The 21,749-nt window shown below is 47.7% G+C and overlaps 2 protein-coding genes across 4 annotated transcripts in view; one reads left to right on the forward strand and one right to left on the reverse strand.

Moving 5' to 3' along the window:
• Positions 1 to 21,749, forward strand: part of LOC138947515 (transmembrane protein 245-like) — a 51,973-nt gene that overhangs the window by 5,671 nt on the left and 24,553 nt on the right. For all 3 annotated transcript variants that reach the window (XM_070319002.1, XM_070319004.1, XM_070319003.1), the window contains exons 4-10: positions 8,793 to 8,964; positions 9,744 to 9,880; positions 10,274 to 10,378; positions 12,533 to 12,609; positions 13,072 to 13,162; positions 14,824 to 14,925; positions 21,204 to 21,344. In XM_070319002.1, coding sequence (XP_070175103.1) covers positions 8,793 to 8,964; positions 9,744 to 9,880; positions 10,274 to 10,378; positions 12,533 to 12,609; positions 13,072 to 13,162; positions 14,824 to 14,925; positions 21,204 to 21,344 — 825 coding nt within the window. The remainder of the gene's footprint in view (positions 1 to 8,792; positions 8,965 to 9,743; positions 9,881 to 10,273; positions 10,379 to 12,532; positions 12,610 to 13,071; positions 13,163 to 14,823; positions 14,926 to 21,203; positions 21,345 to 21,749) is intronic.
• Positions 3,602 to 7,104, reverse strand: LOC138947516 (uncharacterized). Its single transcript, XM_070319005.1, has 2 exons — positions 6,412 to 7,104; positions 3,602 to 4,645 (listed from the first exon to the last, which is right to left on the reverse strand). Exons 1-2 carry the CDS (start codon positions 6,793 to 6,795, stop codon positions 4,526 to 4,528), a joined length of 504 nt encoding a protein of 167 aa, XP_070175106.1. The 5' UTR covers positions 6,796 to 7,104; the 3' UTR covers positions 3,602 to 4,525.

Genomic DNA, 21,749 nt, shown 5'->3' on the forward strand with positions numbered 1-21,749 from the left:
TTGTTGTTGATGTGGGGTATTGTTGTTTGGACAGTGACAGTTTCTTCTGTATCTTCCCAAGGTGGGGCGTCGAGGGAAAAGGAGATGGGAATGACCTGGTTAGGGAGGGTTTCTTGGTGCTTCCTGTTCAGTGCTCTGGCCTCCACAGCAAAGCTTGATCTTTTTAGTCTGCCTGATGATAGCGTTTGGAGCCTTTCTTTCATTGGGTGGTTCTGTGAGCATCTGAATTTGTTGGCCTGAAGCATTGCCTTCTGCTCTCTTCTCTTGGCAAGTGGTGGGATGCTAGATGTTTCTTCCATCTTCACTATAGGTGTTGTCTTCATGGCACCTGTGATTAGTCGAAGTGCCTGGTTTTGGACTTTGTCCAGGGTCTGTAGATGCGTCTTCGCAGCTGTCATCCAAGAGTTGGACCCGTACTCGAGGTGTGGTCTTACAGTACCTTGGTAAACTGATTTCAGAATCTTGTCAGTTGCGCCCCATGTAGTTCCTGCCAGTTTCCTTAAGATGTTGAGCTTCCTTCTGGCTTTTCCCTCTGCCTGGTTGATGTGAGGTTTCCAGGTCATTTTCTTGTCAAAGGTGACACCAAGGTACGTCTGTTGGTCTTCGTACTTTAGTGTGGTATTTCCCAGGGTAAGTTTTCCAGGTTTGGCTTTTGTTGACAGTGTGAAAAGAGTGGCGGTTGACTTCTCCCTGTTGATTGTTACGCACCAGCTTTCAGCCCATGCTGCAACGCTCTCTAGGGCGATCTGTATTCTGTATGTTGCTGTGGTTGCATACTCCTCGCTGCACCAGAGTACCAGGTCGTCTGCGTAAAGCGCTGCGTGGACACCTCTTGGTAGTTCTGCTACAATGTCGTTGATGAAGAGTATGAACAAAGAGGGGGAGAGGACGCCTCCCTGGGGAACTCCCTGCCTCAGTAACACCTTCTGGCCACAGCGACCATCTACCGACACTCTGGCTCTTCGGTTGTGTAGGTAGGACTTGGTCCACTGGAACATGTTGCCTCTGATGCCACACCGTAGGAGTTTTACTAGAAGACCATCCTTCCAGACCTTGTCGAATGCCTTCTGTAGATCAATAAACACTGCCAGGACAGCCTTCTTGGCCTGAAAAGCATCCTCTATGACTTGTGAGAGGTGGGTCGTTTGATCTTCTGTGCTTCTGTACTGTCTGAAGCCAGCTTGCTCTGGGGCAATGATGCTCTGTGTCTCCAGGTAGAGTTGTAGGCGCTGATTGATGATGCGCTCCATGGTCTTACAGACACAACTTGTTAAGCTGATGGGACGGTAGCTTTGGGCTTTGCTTTTGTTTTTGCCACGTTTGAGGATGGGAATCATTGTGGCTTCTCTCCAGCACTGCGGTACCTGGCCTTGCTTCCAGCTGAGGTTGTAAATATCTAGTAGCTTCTGAAGCGCGGTGTTTCCTAGATGTTGAAGCATTTCGTTTGTGATGTTGTCAGGTCCTGGAGACTTCTTTTTCTTCAACTTCCTGATGGCCTTCTTCATTTCTGCCAGGCTGATGTCAGTATGCATTGCGTCTGGTACCTCATTTTCTCCTGGTGTTCTTTCCTTCTCTTCCTGTCGTATCTCTTTCTGGTGGTGCTGGGGTATGGTGGTATTACTTTCTGCTGCATATGCTGTTGCAAAATTGTTGGCGGCAGCCCTTCCTGTAAGAGTGTTTCCTTCATTTTCCAGGGTGATCTTCTGGCCTTTGGTGCTTTCGTCGTTCAGGGCCTTTGTCAGTTTCCAAAGCTTTGTTGTGTCTTTCTCCATGTTGAGGCTTGCTGTTTTCTCTCTCCAACTTCTTCTTTTGCTCTCCAGTTTGGTTCGCAAGAACTTTGCTTTTCTTTCTTGGAGCTTGATGTTGTTCTCCTGGCTGGGGTTGGTTTCAGCCTCTCTTCTTGCTTCTGTCAGAGCATCATGCGCCTTCTGCAGCTCACTTGTCCAATAAGGGGTGTAGTCTTTTCTTGCGCCATTGGGTATGCACTCCTTGGCTGCCTGGGAAATACTGTTGTTGAAGTCTTTGACTACATTGTTGATGTTCCTATCTGTAACTTCTATGCCCTTTGTCAGCTCGTTGGTGCGTACGCTGAACAATCCCCACTGGGCCTTTTTGTAGTTCCATCGCGGGTGTTGCGAGTGTTCTGGTGCTTTAGCACGCATGGTAAGGACGACTGGGCGATGGTCACTACCTCCGAGCTGTTCTTCTACCTTTCTGCTGATCTTTCTGTGGATGTCATCGGTGCAGAAGGCCAGGTCTGGAGTTGTGGTGGTGTGCCAGCGGCGCGAGTAGAAGGTATGTGTGTCAGTTGGGTCATTTGCAAGGATAAGGTGGTGTTCATCTTGCCAGGCTTCAACTTCTTCTCCTCTATTGTCCATGTTGCTGTATCCCCAACTCTGGGACCGGCTGTTGAAGTCTCCAGCGATGAGGAAGCCGCTGTCTGGGACCTGGATAGTGTCAAGGGACAGCATCTTGTCATCGGGGCAATAGTAGTTGACGATGTTAAATGTGCTGTCTTGGATAATGACCTTGACTTCTATGTACTCAGCTTCGCCTGTAAGTTTCTTGACTTCAGTGGCGTTGATGTTGTTTCTCACCAGTGTCATCACTCCTCCCTTTGCTCTCCCTTTCCGTCCATTTGAAAACACCTGGTAGCCTCTGATCTTGAACGGCTTCCCCTCTTGCAGGTGTGTTTCCTGTAAGCAGCAGATGTTGATACTGTTCTTATGAAGAAAGTGTACGAGTTCTTCCTTCTTGTTGCTGACCCCTTCTGCATTCCATTGCATTATGTTAATGTCAGGGGTCTCCTTGACCTTGCTTGGTTTTCGGCCAGTCGCTATCCTTGCTCGTCCCCTGGCTCCACAGGACAAGACGAAGGGACCTCCAGTAGCTGAGGGTGGGCTCCTTTGAGGCACGGAGCCCGGCGCTGCACCTGCCTGGGGGGTCCTCACAGGGCGAGCACCATTTCGATTGGTTTGGTCTCTGCGTGTATTCATGGCGATGGTGTGCGTGGTACTGTGATCCGTTAAAGTGCGCTGTCTCGCTCAGTACCGCCGACTTCAGCACTAGAGGTTTCTGTCGGGGTTACCTCACCCTTAGCTCCTGGTCAGGGACCTTACCTGGGAGCACAGGTAGCAGGGGTTTTAACGCGCCTCTTACCCGCGTGATGAACCCGTATGAGAACATAGGGTATTTACTAGTCAACAGTGCCACCTGTTAACCACCCCGCTCTGATAGGAACACCGCCAGTTGGTCCAGGGCAGCTTATTCGTCCGGGCAAGCCCGACTTATATCGCTGCAATCCCTTATATCTAAGGGACACCCCCTATCCGCCACCTGGGGACCCGCCGGGTTGGGGATGGTCGCCCCGCCACCTAATTGGAGATAGCCTGACCCCGGATGTCACTCCAGTGATCCTTAAACTTGAAAACATTTACTGCCACAAAGTCCCGGTAGCATCACAGTGTGTAGCCAATGTAGTGTACACAAAAATGTACTACAATATAAACCATATACTATGAGTAGATCTATAGAAAGCAGGTTAGTTGGGGGGGGGGGGGGGGTGGACACATCACATCCCTCTTGTCCTCGCGCACAAACTCACGAATCTGGGGAAACAGGTATGTTTGTCGCTCACGCGAGAGTCCGGGGGTGGGCAGAATCAGTGGCATGTCTGCCAAGGCTCAGAAAGCTTCCCGGCTGACCAGCAGGTTCCGCTGCTCCTCAACTTCAGCCAGAGACATCTTCACAAAGACACAGTCAGGGTGCTGGTGTGACATTCTGAAGTGGGCAAACTTCAGCATGCCAGGCAGGCGCTTGAACGCTGGCTTGAGGAAGGTCTGCCAGTCGTACGTGTTGACAAGAGTAGAGCCATCCTCCCTGCCGACTAGCTGTGGAATGTTAACGTGGCTCACTGCTGTGCTCTCTCGCACGACCTCGCACAAATCATCGAGGCTGTCGGCAGGACACCTCGGATCGCCGGAAACTTCTTTAGCAGGCCAAAGGCCCAGTCGGGGGCAAACTTTGTATGCCCGGCTGGCATGAAGTGTACATTGATCTCTGTGTGAAGGCCTTTCATGACGCGCCAGATCAGGTACCACATTACAAAGTTATGTTTGTTCTGCCCTGAACAGTTGTCACAATGCAGACTGAGCACTTGCTCTCCTAGTCCGTATTTCTCGAAGAAGAAGTGGAAGTAGCTGATTACAGCAGTGGACCCTTTACTGCAGTTGACGCTTTTGTCGACAAGAAAGTTGACTTGTTGAGGGATGGCCTCACAGTTGACACAGAAGATGGCACATTTCCTCGGCACCAGGAAATACATTGGGCCCGGTTGTGCAGCGTTACTTGGAAGATGCACCTGCTGCGCAAAATCAAAGCTATAATGGACAGCAATGGGGCGTGAGTTTGGGGCAGTCTCCGTGAGAGCGGTCAATCCAATCCCCTGGACAGCCGTCTTGCACTGGGCTATTTCATCCTTGTAGAATTGACGCTCTGCAACCACTATACTCAAGTGTCGCTGTTGCTACAGCATAAGTTCACCCTTCTCTTCGTCGGTCAGGTTTGCACCGCGAAATATCTTGGTGTTGTTGCTTTGGCACCTCCAACACAAATCCGTCATTGGTCTGCATAACTTGAGGGTGTCCTGGAACAAATTAATATCAATCATCACATAACACGATCACTCACTTTCCTTTGCTAATAGTTGGTCAATAATAGGTGTGACTTGTAATAATTCTATCTTTGATATGTTATGACTAAAATTAATTGAATCTAGTTTTGAAGAAATACAAAAAATGTAGAAAAAAACGAATAACACACGTACACATTGAATGCACAGTGCCCTGCAGTGTCATTACAAATAAATCTGTAATTATTATTTATTTTTGAACACAAGCATACATAGCCAGCAGACGCCCAATCAGTACTAAAATTAGTGATACATAATACACAACTTACATTATGTTAAGGCAAAAAAAAAGAGGTCTGTTTACGGTAACATAGGCCAAAAAAATAGGGTCGGTAGGTCGGGATTATTAATTTTTTTTTTCTTCCAAAAAACCATATTTTTACGTTATTTTGCACCAAAAAAAAAGAAAAGATTTTTTTTTTTGTTTTTTGTTTTCCAAATGCCAAAAAAAGTCTAGGGTTGCGCGAAAAAAATAGGGTCGGTCGGGTTACCGTTAACAGACTATTTTTTTTTTGGTCTAAGGTAAACACAGAATCAGCAAACAAGAACAAAATAGCAACGCTGCAAAGACCAATCATGACATACATACACAAAATATTGGTTCACCCCGTCCCATGTATAGTCACATGCACCACACACCACATGCACACACACACACACACACACACACACACACACACACACACACACACACACACACACACACACACATAATTATACACATGGCCAAACATTCACACACATGCACAGGCACACACACGGGAAAACACACGCTGCCTTCAGCACACACACACACACAGGCTACCAGTAAGTTCGTCACACGGTAGATTCGTCACCTATGACGAAGTTACCGGCAGGGGTGGGCGGGTGTTTATGCTAAAGAGCTTATGCTTTCAGATGTTTGATTTGTGGGAGAGATTCAAGATTCACATTTTTTAGAGAGAGAGAGAGAGAGAGAGAGAGAGAGAGAGAGAGAGAGAGAGAGAGAGAGAGAGAGAGAGAGAGAGAGTGTGTATGTGTGTGTGAGAGAGACTGAGAGAGAGAGAGAGGGAGAGAGAGAGAGTGTGTGTGTGTGTGTGTGTGTGTGTGTGTGTGTGTGTGAGAGAGAGAGAGAGAGACTGAGAGAGAGAGGGAGAGAGAGTGTGTGTGTGTGTGAGAGAGAGAGAGAGACTGAGAGAGAGAGAGGGAGAGAGAGAGAGTGTGTGTGTGTGTGTGTGTGAGAGAGAGAGAGAGAGAGAGAGAGAGACACGGACGTACATACACCCACATCCATGACACGCACGCACACACACGACACACACACGCACGTACACACGCACTGACAAACACTCACACACTGACCATCGCACATACACACACACACTAAAACACACTGACATGACACACACACACACACGCACGTACACACGCATAAACACTCACACACTCACTAACACACACACGACTTCAACCTCACTGTCAAGGAGGCAGAGAAACTCGGACTACTGTGGCGAAGTTACTGTGGCGAAGTTACCGGGACCGGTGACGAATCTACCGTGTGACGAACTTACTGGTAGCCCACACACACACACACACACACACACACACACACACACACACACACACACATTCTTTGAAAATGAGAAGCACATCCGGCATACAATCATGTGCAGTCATTCAAAACATGGAGGAAAACAACACCTGAAGAAATGATAGAAAAGGGGTAAGGAGTAAGAGCTTACCTTGATCTGTTTACAGTTACATGAAAACTGCCTCAGCATTTGTAGCAACTCTGGTGGCGGTACACCATTACAGTCGTCCATTTGCTCGTCGCCTGGTCCACTGATGCGAACAATGGGTTCCTCGATTTCTTCTCCGACATCGTCAAATTCCGATTCGGCCAGAAAAAAGTTGTCAGGCAGCTGGTTTTCAGTTCGACGTCGTTCGTCATCGTCGCTCTCACTGTCACAATCGCTTGACTCGCTATCGCCTTCTGGACGCTCACTACACTGATTCCCGTCAGAGAGAAAGTAATCGTCAATCAACGACTTCAATTCTTCTCCTTCCGCATCGAAAATGTTTCCTGCTTTGCAAGAATTCAGCAGAAATGCTAATCTTTTCTCCATGTTCGCAGTCAATCGCAACCATAGAATGATAGATCTATGATCGCAACATACGAACACAAGCGATAGAGAGGCATTACTTCCCTTTAAGACCGCTTCGACCAATCACGAGTGCTGTTTCAGCCGAGAACGGACATTGTTACCAAGGAAGTTTTTGAAAGTGACTTCTGATTGGTAGAAGCCTCTTTCTTGTGTACGCCCAAAGAATTGCGTGTTAAACCAGAGATACTGTAGCAGATCTCTGGTTAAACTTCATGGTTAGCCAACATGATTTAACCTAGAAGCTGGTTTAAAAATAGACACAGTGACCTTTCGAACGCTATGGGGTTCTGTAAAGGATATATGCTGTCAATCTTGTTGAAAAGTCGGTCAATTATAGCGTCCTTTGTCTTTATTTAGAGCATGGTAGGTTGATTAAATATCGATTTGGAGGCATTTATAAGCCACTGACATCCAAAAACAGGCAAATATGTGTGTAGAAGTGTCAAAACTATCCCCAAATGCCAACAACCCAATTCTCCCATAATTGACCTACATTGGTATATTCAATGTATCTCAAAAGAGGTTCCCGCGGCTTATCTACCATTTTGTCAGATCCGGTCACATATGGATGTGCATCGGGAAACAGGGTACAGTGGAACCCCCCTTTTAAGACCTCCAAAACTCTGAGAAAATTAGGTCTTTGAAAGGAAGGAGTCTGAAAATGGAGGTACATTTCCAGACAGTGTGAACAGAACACCTGAAAAAGCTTAGGTCTTAAAAAGGATTTGTATAAGTAAATTTAGATATGGGACACCCCTTGAAATATTATTTATTTTTCAAAGGGACTTAACCCTCAGGGGCCTGGTATAAAACAAGTGTAAGTCTTAAATTCGGGGGTCTTAAAAAGGGGGTTACACTGTATCTAGGTCGTGGTGGAATTTTGGCGCAACTCATTTTAAATGTTTTTCAGGAGAAGGACTTCTTCTTCTTCTTCTTGGCGTTCGCAGAGGTTACACGATCAGTCCAGCACTGGTGATAAATGTTGTCGTTTTCTCCAACTCCCGTCGACTGCCATATAGTTTGGTCTGCAAGGGAGTTGGTGACGGCCACACTTCTTTTTGTTCCTCATCTAGTAAGGGACATCGCTGTAAGATGTAGGAGAAGGACAAAACTGATTATTTTTATTATGAAATAGTGTATAATTATTCGTTCCGGGTGTGGATAGAAAGATAAAAGAATATCAAATCATGTATTGTGAACTGTATTTGAGAGAACAATTTCTCATGGAGAATGATTTACTTAGTCTAAAGCACAAAAATATTAAAGTCGCTAAGAATTGAGTTACGGCAAAAATCCAAGACAACAACGGTATTCTGCTTTGAAACGTTTAATTCTGGAGAAATGTCCAAGTCCTACTTTGTTTGCTGGTAGTGGTACGCAATGCCTTACCATAGTGCAAGAGGTATCATAGCCTAGAATCGTTAAGAGTCTTAACACTTTCTACCCCACCTATGTTGACCAAGTTTATTTTATTTGTAGCCGAGACCAGCTGTGCTGCAGCAGGTCACTCAGAATTGTAGTAACTGTGTATCAACACGCTGGAATGCAGGCGTTAGATCGACGTTACAGGAAGCGACTGAAGTGACTGTGTGTACGGATATATCCGTACCAGGTCAGGTAGAGCCATATGAGTGGTTACGGATATATATCCGTACCTGAGAGGCAATGAGTTAAAAGGGAGGGATTCTTCTATCTGTGAGGATGGGGGGGGGGGGGGGGGGGGTCTTAAAAGGGATAGAGTCTTCTATTGGAGGGGAGGAGGGGGTTCCACTGTAATGGGACATGACGAAAAAGAGTCATATAAGCATTTACTTTTCTTGTTGTCATTTCAGAGTGGTAGTGAGGAGAAAACCAGCAAGTCGGAAGAGACGTCGCTAGGGTCTCGCTTCCTGCTAATGTGTCTGTGAGCTCTGGTGAGAAGGGGCGAGATTTATAAGTGTTCAATATTATCATTTCAGAGTGGCTCTAGCAGTGAGGAGAAAGGCAGCAAGTCGGAAGAGACGTCGCTCGGGTCGCGCTTTCTGCTGATGTGTCTGTGGGCGCACGTGTTGGTACGACTGTGGATGCACCTGTGGCTAATCCTCATCCTGCTGCTCATACCGCTCATACACCTGGGCTTCAAGAAACTGGGTGAGCTGCATGGCATCTGTACCATACGCATGCGCAGGTTTGGTGTCAAGTTGATTCTGTAAGGCCAAATGGTTTTGGGTAACCCGACCGACCCTATATTTTCCCGCCGACCCTAAAAACAAATTCATTTCTAAAAAAAACAAAACTTTTGGCACATTTTGTGAACCGTATCGAGACTAAGGGAAGTAACCTCCTTTAAAATCAACAAAATTTTAAAAAGATAAATTTAAAAAAAGCCGACCTACCGACTCTATCTTTTTTGGTCACGTTACCCTGAACCAACATATATTTTTGTTTGGCCTATGGTAAATGACTTACTTGCTTTGTGATTGTGGGCTGTGTCCAGCTTTTTGAAGCTTTCACTATACTCATGTTTCTTTTTTATGTAGAAATTTCCATTTCTTTATTATCCCGTTGCTTGGAAATTGGTGTCGCTTCCTCCCAGTGGAAAGCTAGCAGCAACGGAAGTCACCCTGCCCAAGTGTATGCGTGGTTAGCTGTATTCAGCCACCTGCGCTTCTGGCAGAATAACCAGGGTCTTATATGCGTCGCTGTGGAGACACAGGGGTGGTACATGGTTACCGTCTCTGAGTTTGCACGTAAAGTTGACCTGTGTCCGTCCCGCCCTGGATTGAAACCCATGGGGGCGGGGAGGGGGGGTCTTCCATCAGGTGGGTCTTAAAAAGTTGGGTTCCACTGTAATGGGACATGATGAAGGGGAGTCGCAGAAGCATTTGCTTTTCATGTTATATTTCTTTCTTTATTCTACTTGTGTGCAGGTGGCATGAACCTCGTACATGACATCTGGTCACGCATCACCGGCAGTGTGGGGTCATGGCTGAGAACACGCCAGGACGCTGTGGCTCCGCGCTCTGTTAGAGGGGTCGGCAAACTGCTCATGCGCGGCGACAGAAAGGTGGGTGCCATTATGACTGCTGGCCGAAATATTGTACAAAAAGTTAGTGTACTCAGTAAACACACCCCCCCCCCCCCATCTCCCCACAACACCTCTTCTGATGATTTCATGTGGTGAAACAGATTTATATTTTCTTTGAAATCCATACTATTGTCAGGTTACTAGGTAAGATGTCTATGAATTTAAGAATGAAACGACAGCACCAAGTGTTTTTCATGCCCCAACCCCATCCCTAAAAAAAGAAAAGAAATTAAAGTAAAAATCAACCGAAAAATAGCTGAAAGGAAAAACGAATGACTATGAATCTGCTTTGTTGTTTGTTCCAAACAACGGGAAATAGTGAGTTACTTTCGTTGCAATCAGATTTTTTAATTTTTTTATTCCTCTTGACAGTTGATTGGAGTCCTGGAGAGCTCGTTGGATAGTGCGACAAGCACCCTGATGATCCTGACCTTGCTCATTGGAACCTTCACCTTCACTATCATCGGCTTCATTCAGGTCTGTCTGGCTTTGTGATTGATGAAACAAGAGCGAAATTCTGTGTGTACCGCATGTTATAGCATGGTGCAGCGGAATTCTATTAAGACCTAAACATAGCTTAGAAAACAAAGCCTTAAAAAGAAGGATGTCTTCAATTGGTGGTCATTTTCAGAGGCTATGAACAGATAATCTGAAAATTGTTGGTCTTAAATTGGCGGGTCTTGAGCGGGGGTTCCACTGTATTTTGCTTTCGGTTGCAGAAAGTATTCTTTTTGTAAGGCTTGTCTGTCAATTGGAGAGATATCTTAATGTTTGGATGCTTATCATTTTAAGACACACAATGTTTCAGAACTGATGAGTGACGGGCGCAGTGGCGGAGTGGTAAGACGTCGGCCTCCTAATTGGGAGGTAGTGAGTTCGAATCCCGGTCGCTGCCGCCTGGTGGGTTAAGAGTGGAGATTTTTCCGATCTCCCAGGTCAACTTATGTGCAGACCTGCTAGTGACTTAACCCCCTTCGTGTGTACACGCAAGCACAAGACCAAGTGCGCACGGAAAAGATCCTGTAATCCATGTCAGAGTTCGGTGGGTTATGGAAACACGAAAATAGCCAGCATGCCTCCCCCGAAATCGGCGTATGCTGCCTGAATGGCGGAGTAAAAAACGGTCATACACGTAAAAATCCACTCGTGCTAAAAACATGAGTGAACGTGGGGGTCTAAGCCCATGAACGAAGAAGAAGAACTGATTTTGTTTGTTTGTTTGTTTAACGCCCAGCCGACCACGAAGGGCCATATCAGGGCGGTGCTGCTTTGACATTTAACGTGCGCCACACACAAGACAGAAGTCGCAGCACAGGCTTCATGTCTCACCCAGTGGGCGGGGATGTAGCTCAGTCGGTAGCGCGCTGGATTTGTATCCAGTTGGCCACTGTCAGCGTGAGTTCGTCCCCACGTTCGGCGAGAGATTTATTTCTCAGAGTCAACTTTGTGTGCAGACTCTCCTCGGTGTCCGAACACCCCCGTGTGTACACGCAAGCACAAGACCAAGTGCGCACGAAAAAGATCCTGTAATCCATGTCAGAGTTCGGTGGGTTATAGAAACACGAAAAAACCCAGCATGCTCCCCCGAAAGCGCCGTATGGCTGCCTAAATGGCGGGGTAAAAACGGTCATACACCTCAGGGGTCGACACTAACTTATTTGGGCTGGGGCCACACTGGCCCCAGAGATGGAAATTGCTGGGGCGGAAAACAAAAATCTGGGGCCCACTCTTATTCATGCTAAGTATATATACCTTCAGAATCCCCACTTTTTCCAAGTGGTTCTCCGCTATAAGATCTGCACGGGCGGCAATGCATTGTCTGTTTTACTTCATCGTACCAGAGACGTACTGAAGCCAGGGAAATTCTTTCAACCTTTATTTTGACATTGAAATTACGACAGCGCTTCGCGCTTTTGGCTGCATCGGTCTCCTTTTTTCGTTTCTCTCCACCCTGTTCTTCATCTTCATTTCCATGTCTTTTTACACCTGGGATGTGTCGCCACATTTTGCGTTTGGCATTTGAAGGCGATACTTATCTCTCACGCTAAAGAGCGCAATCTGGGAGTTATTTCCCTTGCGGCATTGTCCTTCGACGATTTCAATGTTTTTTTCTCTTGACTGCGGCATTGATCGTAACGCAAATTTCAGTGACGACTTTGACTGGCGATTTTTAGTGATTGGCTCTGGCATTAGAATTTTCGGTTTGTCATTGTTGGAATTTATCCTGGGGCGGAGTGGGCCCCAAGCTTCGGCAATGTTTGGGGCGGAACACAAAACTCTGGGGCGTTCCGCCCCCCGCCCCCGCTAGTGTCGAACCCTGCACCTAAAAGCCGTGGGAGTTTCAGCCCATGAACAAACAAACAAAATGTCTCACCCAGTCACATTATTCTGACACCGGACCAACCAGTCCTAGCACTAACCCCATAATGCCAGACGCCAGGCGGAGCAGCCACTAGATTGCCAATTTTAAAGTCTTAGGTATGACCCGGCCGGGGTTCGAACCCACGACCTCCCGATCACGGGGCGGACGCCTTACCACCAGGCCAACCGTGCCGGTAGAAGAACTGATGAGCCTAGGTTTGATAATTCATGATCTGTCACAAGTTTAATTTGTTTAAATGTTTTGTGTAGATTCAGCGAGAGAGCATGCACATTGTGACAGTGTCAAGCAACATCTTCAACAACACCGTCAACCCTGACCTCAGCCAGTGAGTTCTGATTTTCATCTTGTTCTTTTTGTAGCCGCCTGGTTTTCATTTCTGCTTCTATCTTCACACATTCCCATGGTTTGATGACCTTCAGACATGACCCAAGTCTTGTTGAACCTGTCTTGTCAAATTTCAAGATCACAGTAGGGTCAAGCTCTGTATTTGAATCTAAATCTTTTAAAATTCCGATGCCTTCAGGGTTTGATAATCTGTAGACTTGAACCAAAGTTGGTTGATCTTGTTAAAATGTTTTGGTCACAAGGGGTCAAGTTCACGTCAGTAAGTAGGAATTCATCATTTTCTTGAATGTTCTAGCCCCAGATCATTTCTGAGTCATATAAAGTAAGACGAAGGTGAGTCATACGAGCATTTGCTTTTCTTGTTGTGGTATTTTTGCCATACAATTTTCATCCTGCTCAAAGGCATTTTCTTTCATTATTCATGCAGTGTTGTTGCTTACAGGTGGCTACCGAATGAAACAGCGGTACAGGACACGATGGATTCCATGGTGGGGAAGGCTTACACATACGGACGTACCTTCATCACTACCAAAGTGAGTATTACAATGTAACAATATGCCCAAGAATAAAGAAAATATACATGCTACAGTGGTACCTGGATGAAAGGACACCCTTGGGACCAGCCACAAGTGTCCAGACATTGCAGGTGGCCTGTCATGACAGGTATTATTGGTAGAGATGTGGACTGGGTGGCCGAGTGGTAACGTACTTGCGCTCGGAAGCGAGAGGTTGCGTGTTCGACCCTGGGTCAGGCCGCAATTTTCTCCCCCCTTTCCTAACCTAGGTGGTGGGTTCAAGTGCTAGTCTTTCGGATGAGACGAAAAACCGAGGTCCCTTCGTGTACACTACATTGGGATGTGCACGTTAAAGACGAAAGGGTCTTTCCTGGCAAAATTGTATAGGCATAGATAAAAATGTCCACCAAATACCCGTTTGACTTGGAATAAAGGCCGTAAAAGGTGAATGCTCGCCTAATAGGCTACTGAGCTTTACTGGCCAATGTGAATGCGTTATATATTGTGTGTAAAAAAAATGTCTGTTTGTCTGTCTGTCTGTAAAAAATTCCATTTCAAATGGCAGAAATTAATATGTAAGCGCCTAGGGCTATATCTAGATTAGGCGCATAAAAATGATCACAATAATAATAATAATAATAGAGATGATAAACAAAAGGACGCCAGGAGGTGTCCTTCTAAGGGAGGTGTCAATTCATCGGAGGGGCCACACATCACAGGTACCGCTGTCATACACGAGAACCACCCTTTTTCAATCAATCAATCAATCAATATGAAGCTTATATAGCGCGTATTCCGTGGGTACAGTTCTAAGCGCTTCTGGGAAATCAAAGGAAGGAGTCTTAAAAAGGAGGTACATTTCCAGAGGTTTTGAACAAAAGATCTCCTCGCGCCCCCTAATTGGCGTAGAGGCGCGTCCCCCGGGTGGTGGATGGGGGAGCCTTCTCTACTAATTTCTGAGAGAAGGTCGCATCACTCTCGATGCCGTGAACCTAATTAGGATCTTTTTCTTGTTTCTTCTCTATTTCTGCCTCCCCAAAGTCCTTTTACTTTCCTTTTCTCACCCATAAAATTCTTCACTTATTACCCTTGTTAAGTGGTTCTTGTATAGAATATAGTCAATGTTTGTAAAGATTTTAGTCAAGCAGTATGTTTAGTCCTTTGTACTGGAAACTTGCATTCTCCCAGTAAGGTCATATATTGTACTACGTTGCAAGCCCCTGGAGCAATTTTTTGATTAGTGCTTTTGTGAACAAGAAACACTTAACAAGTGGCTCTATCCCATCTCCCCCCTTTCCCCTATCCCATCTCCCCCCTTTCCCTCGTCGCGATATAACCTTCGTGGTTGAAAACGACGTTAAACACCAAATAAAGAAAGAAAGAAAGAACAAAAGATCTGGAGAAATAAGGTCTGAGATTGGGGGTCTTAAAAGGGGGGTTCCACTGTACTTTATACAACTTGCTTTTGGATCTCATTCAGAAAGTAGTTATAGCATGAGTTTGAGACTTATTTGATTCATATAAATAAGCCTCAATATTGACATCATTTGAGTCTGATGATATGTATCATCTGTCAGTGATAAACAAGTTTGTGTGATACATGTGTTAGACATTTGTTGAAAGAAGGAACTGTGTGTGTACACAAATCACTCAGGCATGTCTGTTGTTACCTGTGACAGGTAAGAGAGCTGATGGCAGGTGACGAGCGAGCCAATGTCACTCATGTGGAACTGCAGGTGTTGGAGGTGTGGGACCAGGTGTATGACAAGTGGTTTTCAAAGGTAAGATACACCTGTATACCTATAGGTTGCTTGCGATTATGCATGCATGTGTGCTAAGAACCTTATCAATGTAATTTTGATTATTGTTACCGTAGACATTTCGTAGTCGTCCTGACATTTTGGCATAACTCCATTCTTTGTGGTATTTATGTTTTTGAGCTTTGGTAAATCTCCATGAGAAATATCCTCTTAAATGCGATGGACAATACATGTTTAAACATCCTTTTATCTTTCTATCCATACCAGGTACAAATATAAACACTATTAAATTACATATCTTATCCCGACTCACAACTAGCATTAACCTCTGGTTTAAGTGCCGGGACGCTGAACTACGCTTCACCCCTTAAGGGGAAGTAACCCTAAAAAAGAACAGCCTAGAACCCGCAAACTGGGTCACAGATCCAGGCCATACCGTCACGTGACTGACCACGCGAGACCGCCGCCGCCATGTTGGAAATACCTCACTCTTTCCTCAGCGGTTCTAGCGATAGGACGTTGTTCTCTCGAGCTACGCATTTTGGCGTTCAGCCTGCTGCCTGGTTGGCAGTTTATCTTCACCCCGGTTCTTCTTCACGGTCTCTGCTTCTACGGCTGTATTGGTGAGATCGTTCTTTGTTTGTTTTACTTGTATTTTTGCCTTGTGTCCGTCAACTTTGTTGTTGTTCTACTCTCTGTGAGTTGTTTCCAACATGTCGGACAAAGAGAAGAAAAAGCATAATACTCGACAGTTAGTTGCTGATTCTTCCCCCGCTAGCAGTCAGGCAAAAGATAAACCCAAAGGTACAACGGTTACTCTCGTAGACCCGGTTTCTAATGCTTCGCTTTCGGTTGATATTGATAACCCAGCAAGCCCTACCTTACCCGTTCTGAAAGAATCTAAAAGCAGGAGTAGGGCTCGTTCAGCCAAGTCTAAGAAAAGTGATAAGCAAGATTTCTCTTCCCTTCTCTCTTCTTTCTCCTCGCAAATGCATACCATGTTTTCTCAACAGCAGCAACTTGCCACTGACTTACAGGCTACGCGAGAGGAGTTGCGTTCGCTGCCTAAGGGTGTGGGCGATGTTTCTTCACTTTCCCGCATCCGGTTGCCTCCTTCGGCCACAGTCACGTCTGCGGATTTGCGGGCGAAAGAACTGGCGCACGCCAGCTTCGGAGAGATGGTCCCTCGGGACACTGTTGCTCCTGCGCAGCAGGCTCTCTCCTCAGGTACGTTGGGTTCGCCGGTAGCCAGGCTCTTTGGCGAAAGCGTTCCGCATAGACCGCAACTAGTAGCTCCCCCGCCTCATAGGTCATGGAGTGAAAGTTCGACATACCTGGGGCAAACGACTCATACGAAGCGGAGCTCATGGGGTGTTGACGCGGGAATGCAATCGATTTTACATCGATCTGGTGACCAAGGTGCACACGGGCCGTCTTTGACTTCCCCCGTTGGTGTATTCGCGTCACCACTTCCTCCTGGGCAGGAAGTTGGCTCCATGCAGGCTCTGCACCGAAGTTCTACTTCCGGTTTGCAGTCAGCCTCGCTTCCGGTTGATGATGTTCAAGACTTGGTGAGTCATGCAGACTTGTCTATACATACGGAAGTGGAGTCGGAGCGAGACGATCCTACCTCATTCAATGAGGATGACGGTGACTTCCAGTTACCGCCAAGATTGAAGCCGTCCTTAGCTGTTGCAGCACAGGTCGCTTACAAATACTTTCCTGACGGTGTTGTTTCATCTGCGGGTCGTGTCTTACCCCCACCCTCAGCGGTGGGTGACTTCCGCACAGCACCAACAGCAGCTGAAGGTTTTCAGTTTTCTGAGTCTCCTTTAGTTGCTTATGAACTCTCGAAAATTCTAGCAAGAGTTCCAGGCACGTCGAGCTCCTTGCCGGTTGGCACTGTCCCTCTCCTATCTGCTCATGGTCAGGCGCCAGAAGCTGCCAAGAATTGGCTTGCCACTGATCAACTTCCGCATGCTAGTGTCCCTGCCCTTGCGCGCAGGTTTTCACTCACCCGTCGGCCTCAGAACCTTATCAACACTTTTGCCCTGCCGAGTGCAGCTCTTCCGGTCACACCGGAGCTGTCCACTCTTAGGGAGGATGGTTACCGTCAAGACAGACCTTGTGTCTACACGGAAGGTTCTCTCATTGGTTTGGAGGAGGCAGGCAGATACTCTCTTGAACTTGCCTCCCTTTCTGAGACACTCCTTCGGACTTTATCTCGTTCGATTGCGTCTTCTCTGGATCCTTTTGAATTCCGGAATGACGCAAGTGTGAAGGACGTTACGACACTTCTGGCCACATTAGCTAAGGTCAATGCGGAACAGATGGCTGTGGCGGCTCGCCTTTACTCCCACGCCGTGTTTACACGCAGGGACTCTTTTTTGGCGGGCTCAAAGATTCAGGAGAAAGCGACTTTGGATGCTCTCAAGTCTTCTCCTTTTACAGAGGGAGCTCTGCTCGGGCAGCCCTCGCTTGACGCTCTAGACAAGCAGACCCAGAACGCCAAGGATTTGGCGATCGCTCGGTTTGCACAGCATGGCTTCACTAAGCCACAGGCAAAGCAGCAGGGTCAGTCCAAGGCTTCGTTCTCGGCAGCTAATCGCGGCCACAACACGCAGCACTCTCAGTCTTCTTATAGGGGAAGGGGCAGAGGTGCCCCTTATCCTAAGAAGAAGCCATCGTTCGGGAACTCCAGGGGGGGTGGGCGAAAGCCCAACCCCCAATGATGCCTCCCCGAACCACTCATCCCTACAACCCCCACCCCTTTGGTGGCGGGTGGCCCCTCCCGGGCTCTTCCCTGCTGGTTACAACTTGTAGACAGTCAGTGGATCGTAGGGATAGTGCGTTCGGGGTTCCGCCTACTCTGGAAAGAAGGAAAAGCTCCTCTTACCAGAGTAGCACCAGCGTTCCGGTTCCCAGCAAGACCAGAGGCAAAGGCGACAATTCAGTCGGAAATTGCCTCTCTTCTTCTGAAAGAAGCTATAGAGGAGGTTTTGGACCTCAACTCTCCGGGTTTTTATGGAAGACTTTTCGTCGTCCCCAAAAACTCGGGGGGTTGGAGGCCTGTTCTCGATCTGTCTCCTCTCAACAGGTACCTCAGAAAGGTAAGGTTCACTATGGAAACTCCAACCTCTGTCAGGAAGTCTCTCAGGCTGTCAGACTGGGTAACGTCCATAGACCTAACGGACGCCTACTTTCATATCATGATCCACCCCTCGGATCGGAAGTGGCTCAGATTCAGGTGGGCAGAGAAGATTTTCCAGTTCAGAGCCCTTCCCTTCGGGTTGTCTCTGGCTCCCTGGATTTTCACAATGGTGACTCGTCAGCTGTGCTCCCTTGTCAGGCAGAGGGGCATTCGCTTCCGTGCATATCTAGACGATTGGCTAATTCTGAACCAGGATCGTCTGACTTGCAGTCTTCACACTCAGTTTGTCTTGAGTCAGTCGGCAGACCTAGGTTTCTGTGTCAATCAGGGCAAGTCGGAGTTGACTCCGTCACAAACGTTTACGTACCTAGGTATGACGTTCGACACCGTGGCCTGGACGGTCCGACCTTCTCTCAGGAGAGTCGACAGGCTTTTGTCTCTCCTAACGTCGCTGCGGTGTCAGGAACGGGCCCCGGCCAGGGTTCTGGCTTCTGCCTTAGGCCAGATGGAGTCGATGGCTACACTCGTTCCCCTGGGAAGAGTATCCAAGAGGCCGTTTCAGGCGGCCTTCGGCTCGGTATGGGAAGCAGCTTCTCAGGGTTGGGACGTCTCTGTCCCCATTCAGGGCTGGATCAAGCAGACCACAGAGCAGTGGTTTCAGGATCAGCTCTTTCTCGGCGTTCCCATTGTCCTTCCTCCCCCGGACCAGGACATGTTCACAGACGCCTCCATGGTGGGATGGGGCGCTCACCTAGCCCATCTGACGGCCTCGGGTGTGTGGTCAGAGACACAGTCTCTGTTGCACATAAACATGCTAGAGCTGGAGGCTGTATTCCTTGCACTTCAGAGTTTCCTTCCCACTGTGACGGGGCACCATGTGAAGTTACACACGGACAACACTACAGTAGCTGCTTACGTGAACAGACAGGGCGGCTCACGTTCCCACTCGTTGTCTCTCAGGACTTGTCAAATTCTGGTGTGGTGCCAGCAGCATCATATAATTCTTTCAGCCAAGTTTCTGCCAGGGTCTCTCAATGTTCTGGCGGACTCTCTCAGCCGGTCGGCTACCGTCATCCACACGGAGTGGACGATAGCTCACCAAGCCCTACTCCGTCTGTGGGCTCAGGTGGACAAGCCACTGGTCGACTTGTTTGCCACAAGATTCTCAAGAAGACTTCCCGTGTTTGTTTCTCCGTTTCCGGATCCGGAAGCCTGGAAAACGAACGCGCTGGAGATATGCTGGTCGGGACTCGTGGCTTATGCGTTCCCTCCTGTCAAGCTTCTCGGCAAGGTGCTCAGGAAGGCGGAGATGGAACGTCCGTCTCTCATTCTGGTGGCTCCATGGTGGCCCTCTCAGCACTGGTTCCCGGACCTTCTCCGTCTCGCAGTGGGGCCACCCATTCCGCTAAACCTTCGAAAAGGGGAACTTCTTCAGCCGCGCACGGGCGTCCTGCACGACAATCCGCAGTCCCTACGCCTTCACGGCTGGAGACTGTGAAGACGTCTCTGCGCCGCGCTGGTGCATCGGATAGGACTCTCGACTTAGTGCAAAAGTCTCACAGACAGTCCACAAGCTCTGTATATGCCTCACATTGGGCAGCTTGGTCCAAATGGTGCGCGGATAATGGCGTGAACGCTACTTCCCCCCGTTCCATGCAGGTGGCAAATCATTTGGCCTGGTTGGCGTCTCAGGGCCGGTCTCCTGCCTCTCTGAGGGTCAGGAGATCGGCGATTTCCTCAACACTTAGGCAGTTGGGGCGTATAATCTCTCTTGATGGTGTTATAGCAAGCGTCCTCAGGGGTGCTTCCTTGGACTTTGCTAAGACAAGGTCACCAGTCCCAGCTTGGGATTTGTTTCTGGTTCTCGAGTTTCTCAGGTCACGGGATTTCGAACCTTTGCATGCAGCGAGTCTCCACAATCTTACCCGTAAAACGCTTTTCCTTACGTTGCTTTCCACCGCTAGGAGAAGCAGTGAGATACATGCTTTATCCGGTCTCGCTAAAGACATTTCGTTCGAGAGGAACGGTTCAGTCGTGCTTCGTTTTCGTCCGGATTTTCTAGCCAAAAATCAGAGGCCAGATCAGCTCTCCCCCTTGGTCAAAATTCCTCCGCTTTCCACAATTTTAGCACCAGGTGACCCAGATATCGTAAATTGTCCTGTCAGAGCAATCAGCAACTATCTGTCGCGTACGGCGCCTATTCGTTCAAAAGATCAGAAGCTCCTGTTCATTTCCATCAATACGGCCCGGAGCAGAGACCTGTCTAGGGCCACTTTGGCCAGATGGGTGTCTACCTTGATCAAACAAGCGTACATCTGGCAGCAAGAAGGAAAAGGGGGGGGGCAGTCAGTCCTTCCCCAGTCGTCTTCTAAGACGCATGAAACCAGAGCCTGGGCATCCTCGGTTGCCGTTCTCAAGTCTGGCAGACTTGCAGAAGTCTTGGATTCCGCTTACTGGAGATCCGAAGACGTGTTTATAAATTTCTACTTGCGGGACATCGCAAGTACTCGTCAGGATGGGACCAGTACCCTTCCGGCTATGGTAGCCGCAGGGCAGGTTCTCTCCAACTTGTAGAGTAAGTTTTTTACCCACCTCCTTCATTAGCAATCTGCTAGTTGTGAGTCGGGATAAGATATGTAATTTAATCGAAAATTTTAAAAGTAAATTTTGATTTGATTAATATACTTACCCGACTCACATCGTTTATACCCTCCCGCCTACCCCGCTTTATGGTACCCTAAAAATGAACGTTTCGCTTCGTTCGAGTGAGGTATTTCCAACATGGCGGCGGCGGTCTCGCGTGGTCAGTCACGTGACGGTATGGCCTGGATCTGTGACCCAGTTTGCGGGTTCTAGGCTGTTCTTTTTTAGGGTTACTTCCCCTTAAGGGGTGAAGCGTAGTTCAGCGTCCCGGCACTTAAACCAGAGGTTAATGCTAGTTGTGAGTCGGGTAAGTATATTAATCAAATCAAAATTTACTTTTAAAATTTTCGATTTCATAATAAACATAATCAGTTTTGGCCTTCTGCTGAAAAGCTGTCTAAAATATGTTACGCCAAAACTCTATGATGATGTTGATTTGTACAATTACGACTTGAATTTGTACTCATATTGTAACAGAAGCATTGCAGTGTGACGTGTCTTTCAGAACACAACATCCAAGAGCCCCCTGACGATGCCGGACGTGGGGGATGTGGGGGCATTGTGGGACACCATGTCACAGGGATCAATCCTCAACATCAGCAAAATAACCGCTTTCGCTCAGGAAAACGTTGGAACTTTTCTTTCGGTGAGCTCATGGGCCGCGTAAATGAGAGAGGATATTTCTGTGTGTGCACAAAAGGCTTTGTAATGTGTGCTCTGGTCTACATGTTTACAGATCTTGTTCATTGCTAGCTCAGTTGGTAGAGCACTGGACTTGTGATAAGGGGCCTGGTAGCTTAGTTGGTAGAGCACTGGACTTGTGATAAGGGACCTGGTAGCTCAGTTGGTAGAGCACTGGACTTGTGATCAGGGGCCTGGTAGCTCAGTGGGTAGAGCACTGGACTTGTGATAAGGGGCCTGGTAGCTCAGTGGGTAGAGCACTGGACTTGTGATAAGGGGGCTGGTAGCTCAGTTGGTAGAGCACTGGACTTGTGATAAGGGGCCTGGTAGCTCTGTTGGTAGAGCACTGGACTTGTGATAAGGGGCCTGG

The sequence above is a fragment of the Littorina saxatilis genome, linkage group LG14 (assembly GCF_037325665.1).
Source record: "Littorina saxatilis isolate snail1 linkage group LG14, US_GU_Lsax_2.0, whole genome shotgun sequence".
NCBI classification, from domain to species: domain Eukaryota; kingdom Metazoa; phylum Mollusca; class Gastropoda; order Littorinimorpha; family Littorinidae; genus Littorina; species Littorina saxatilis.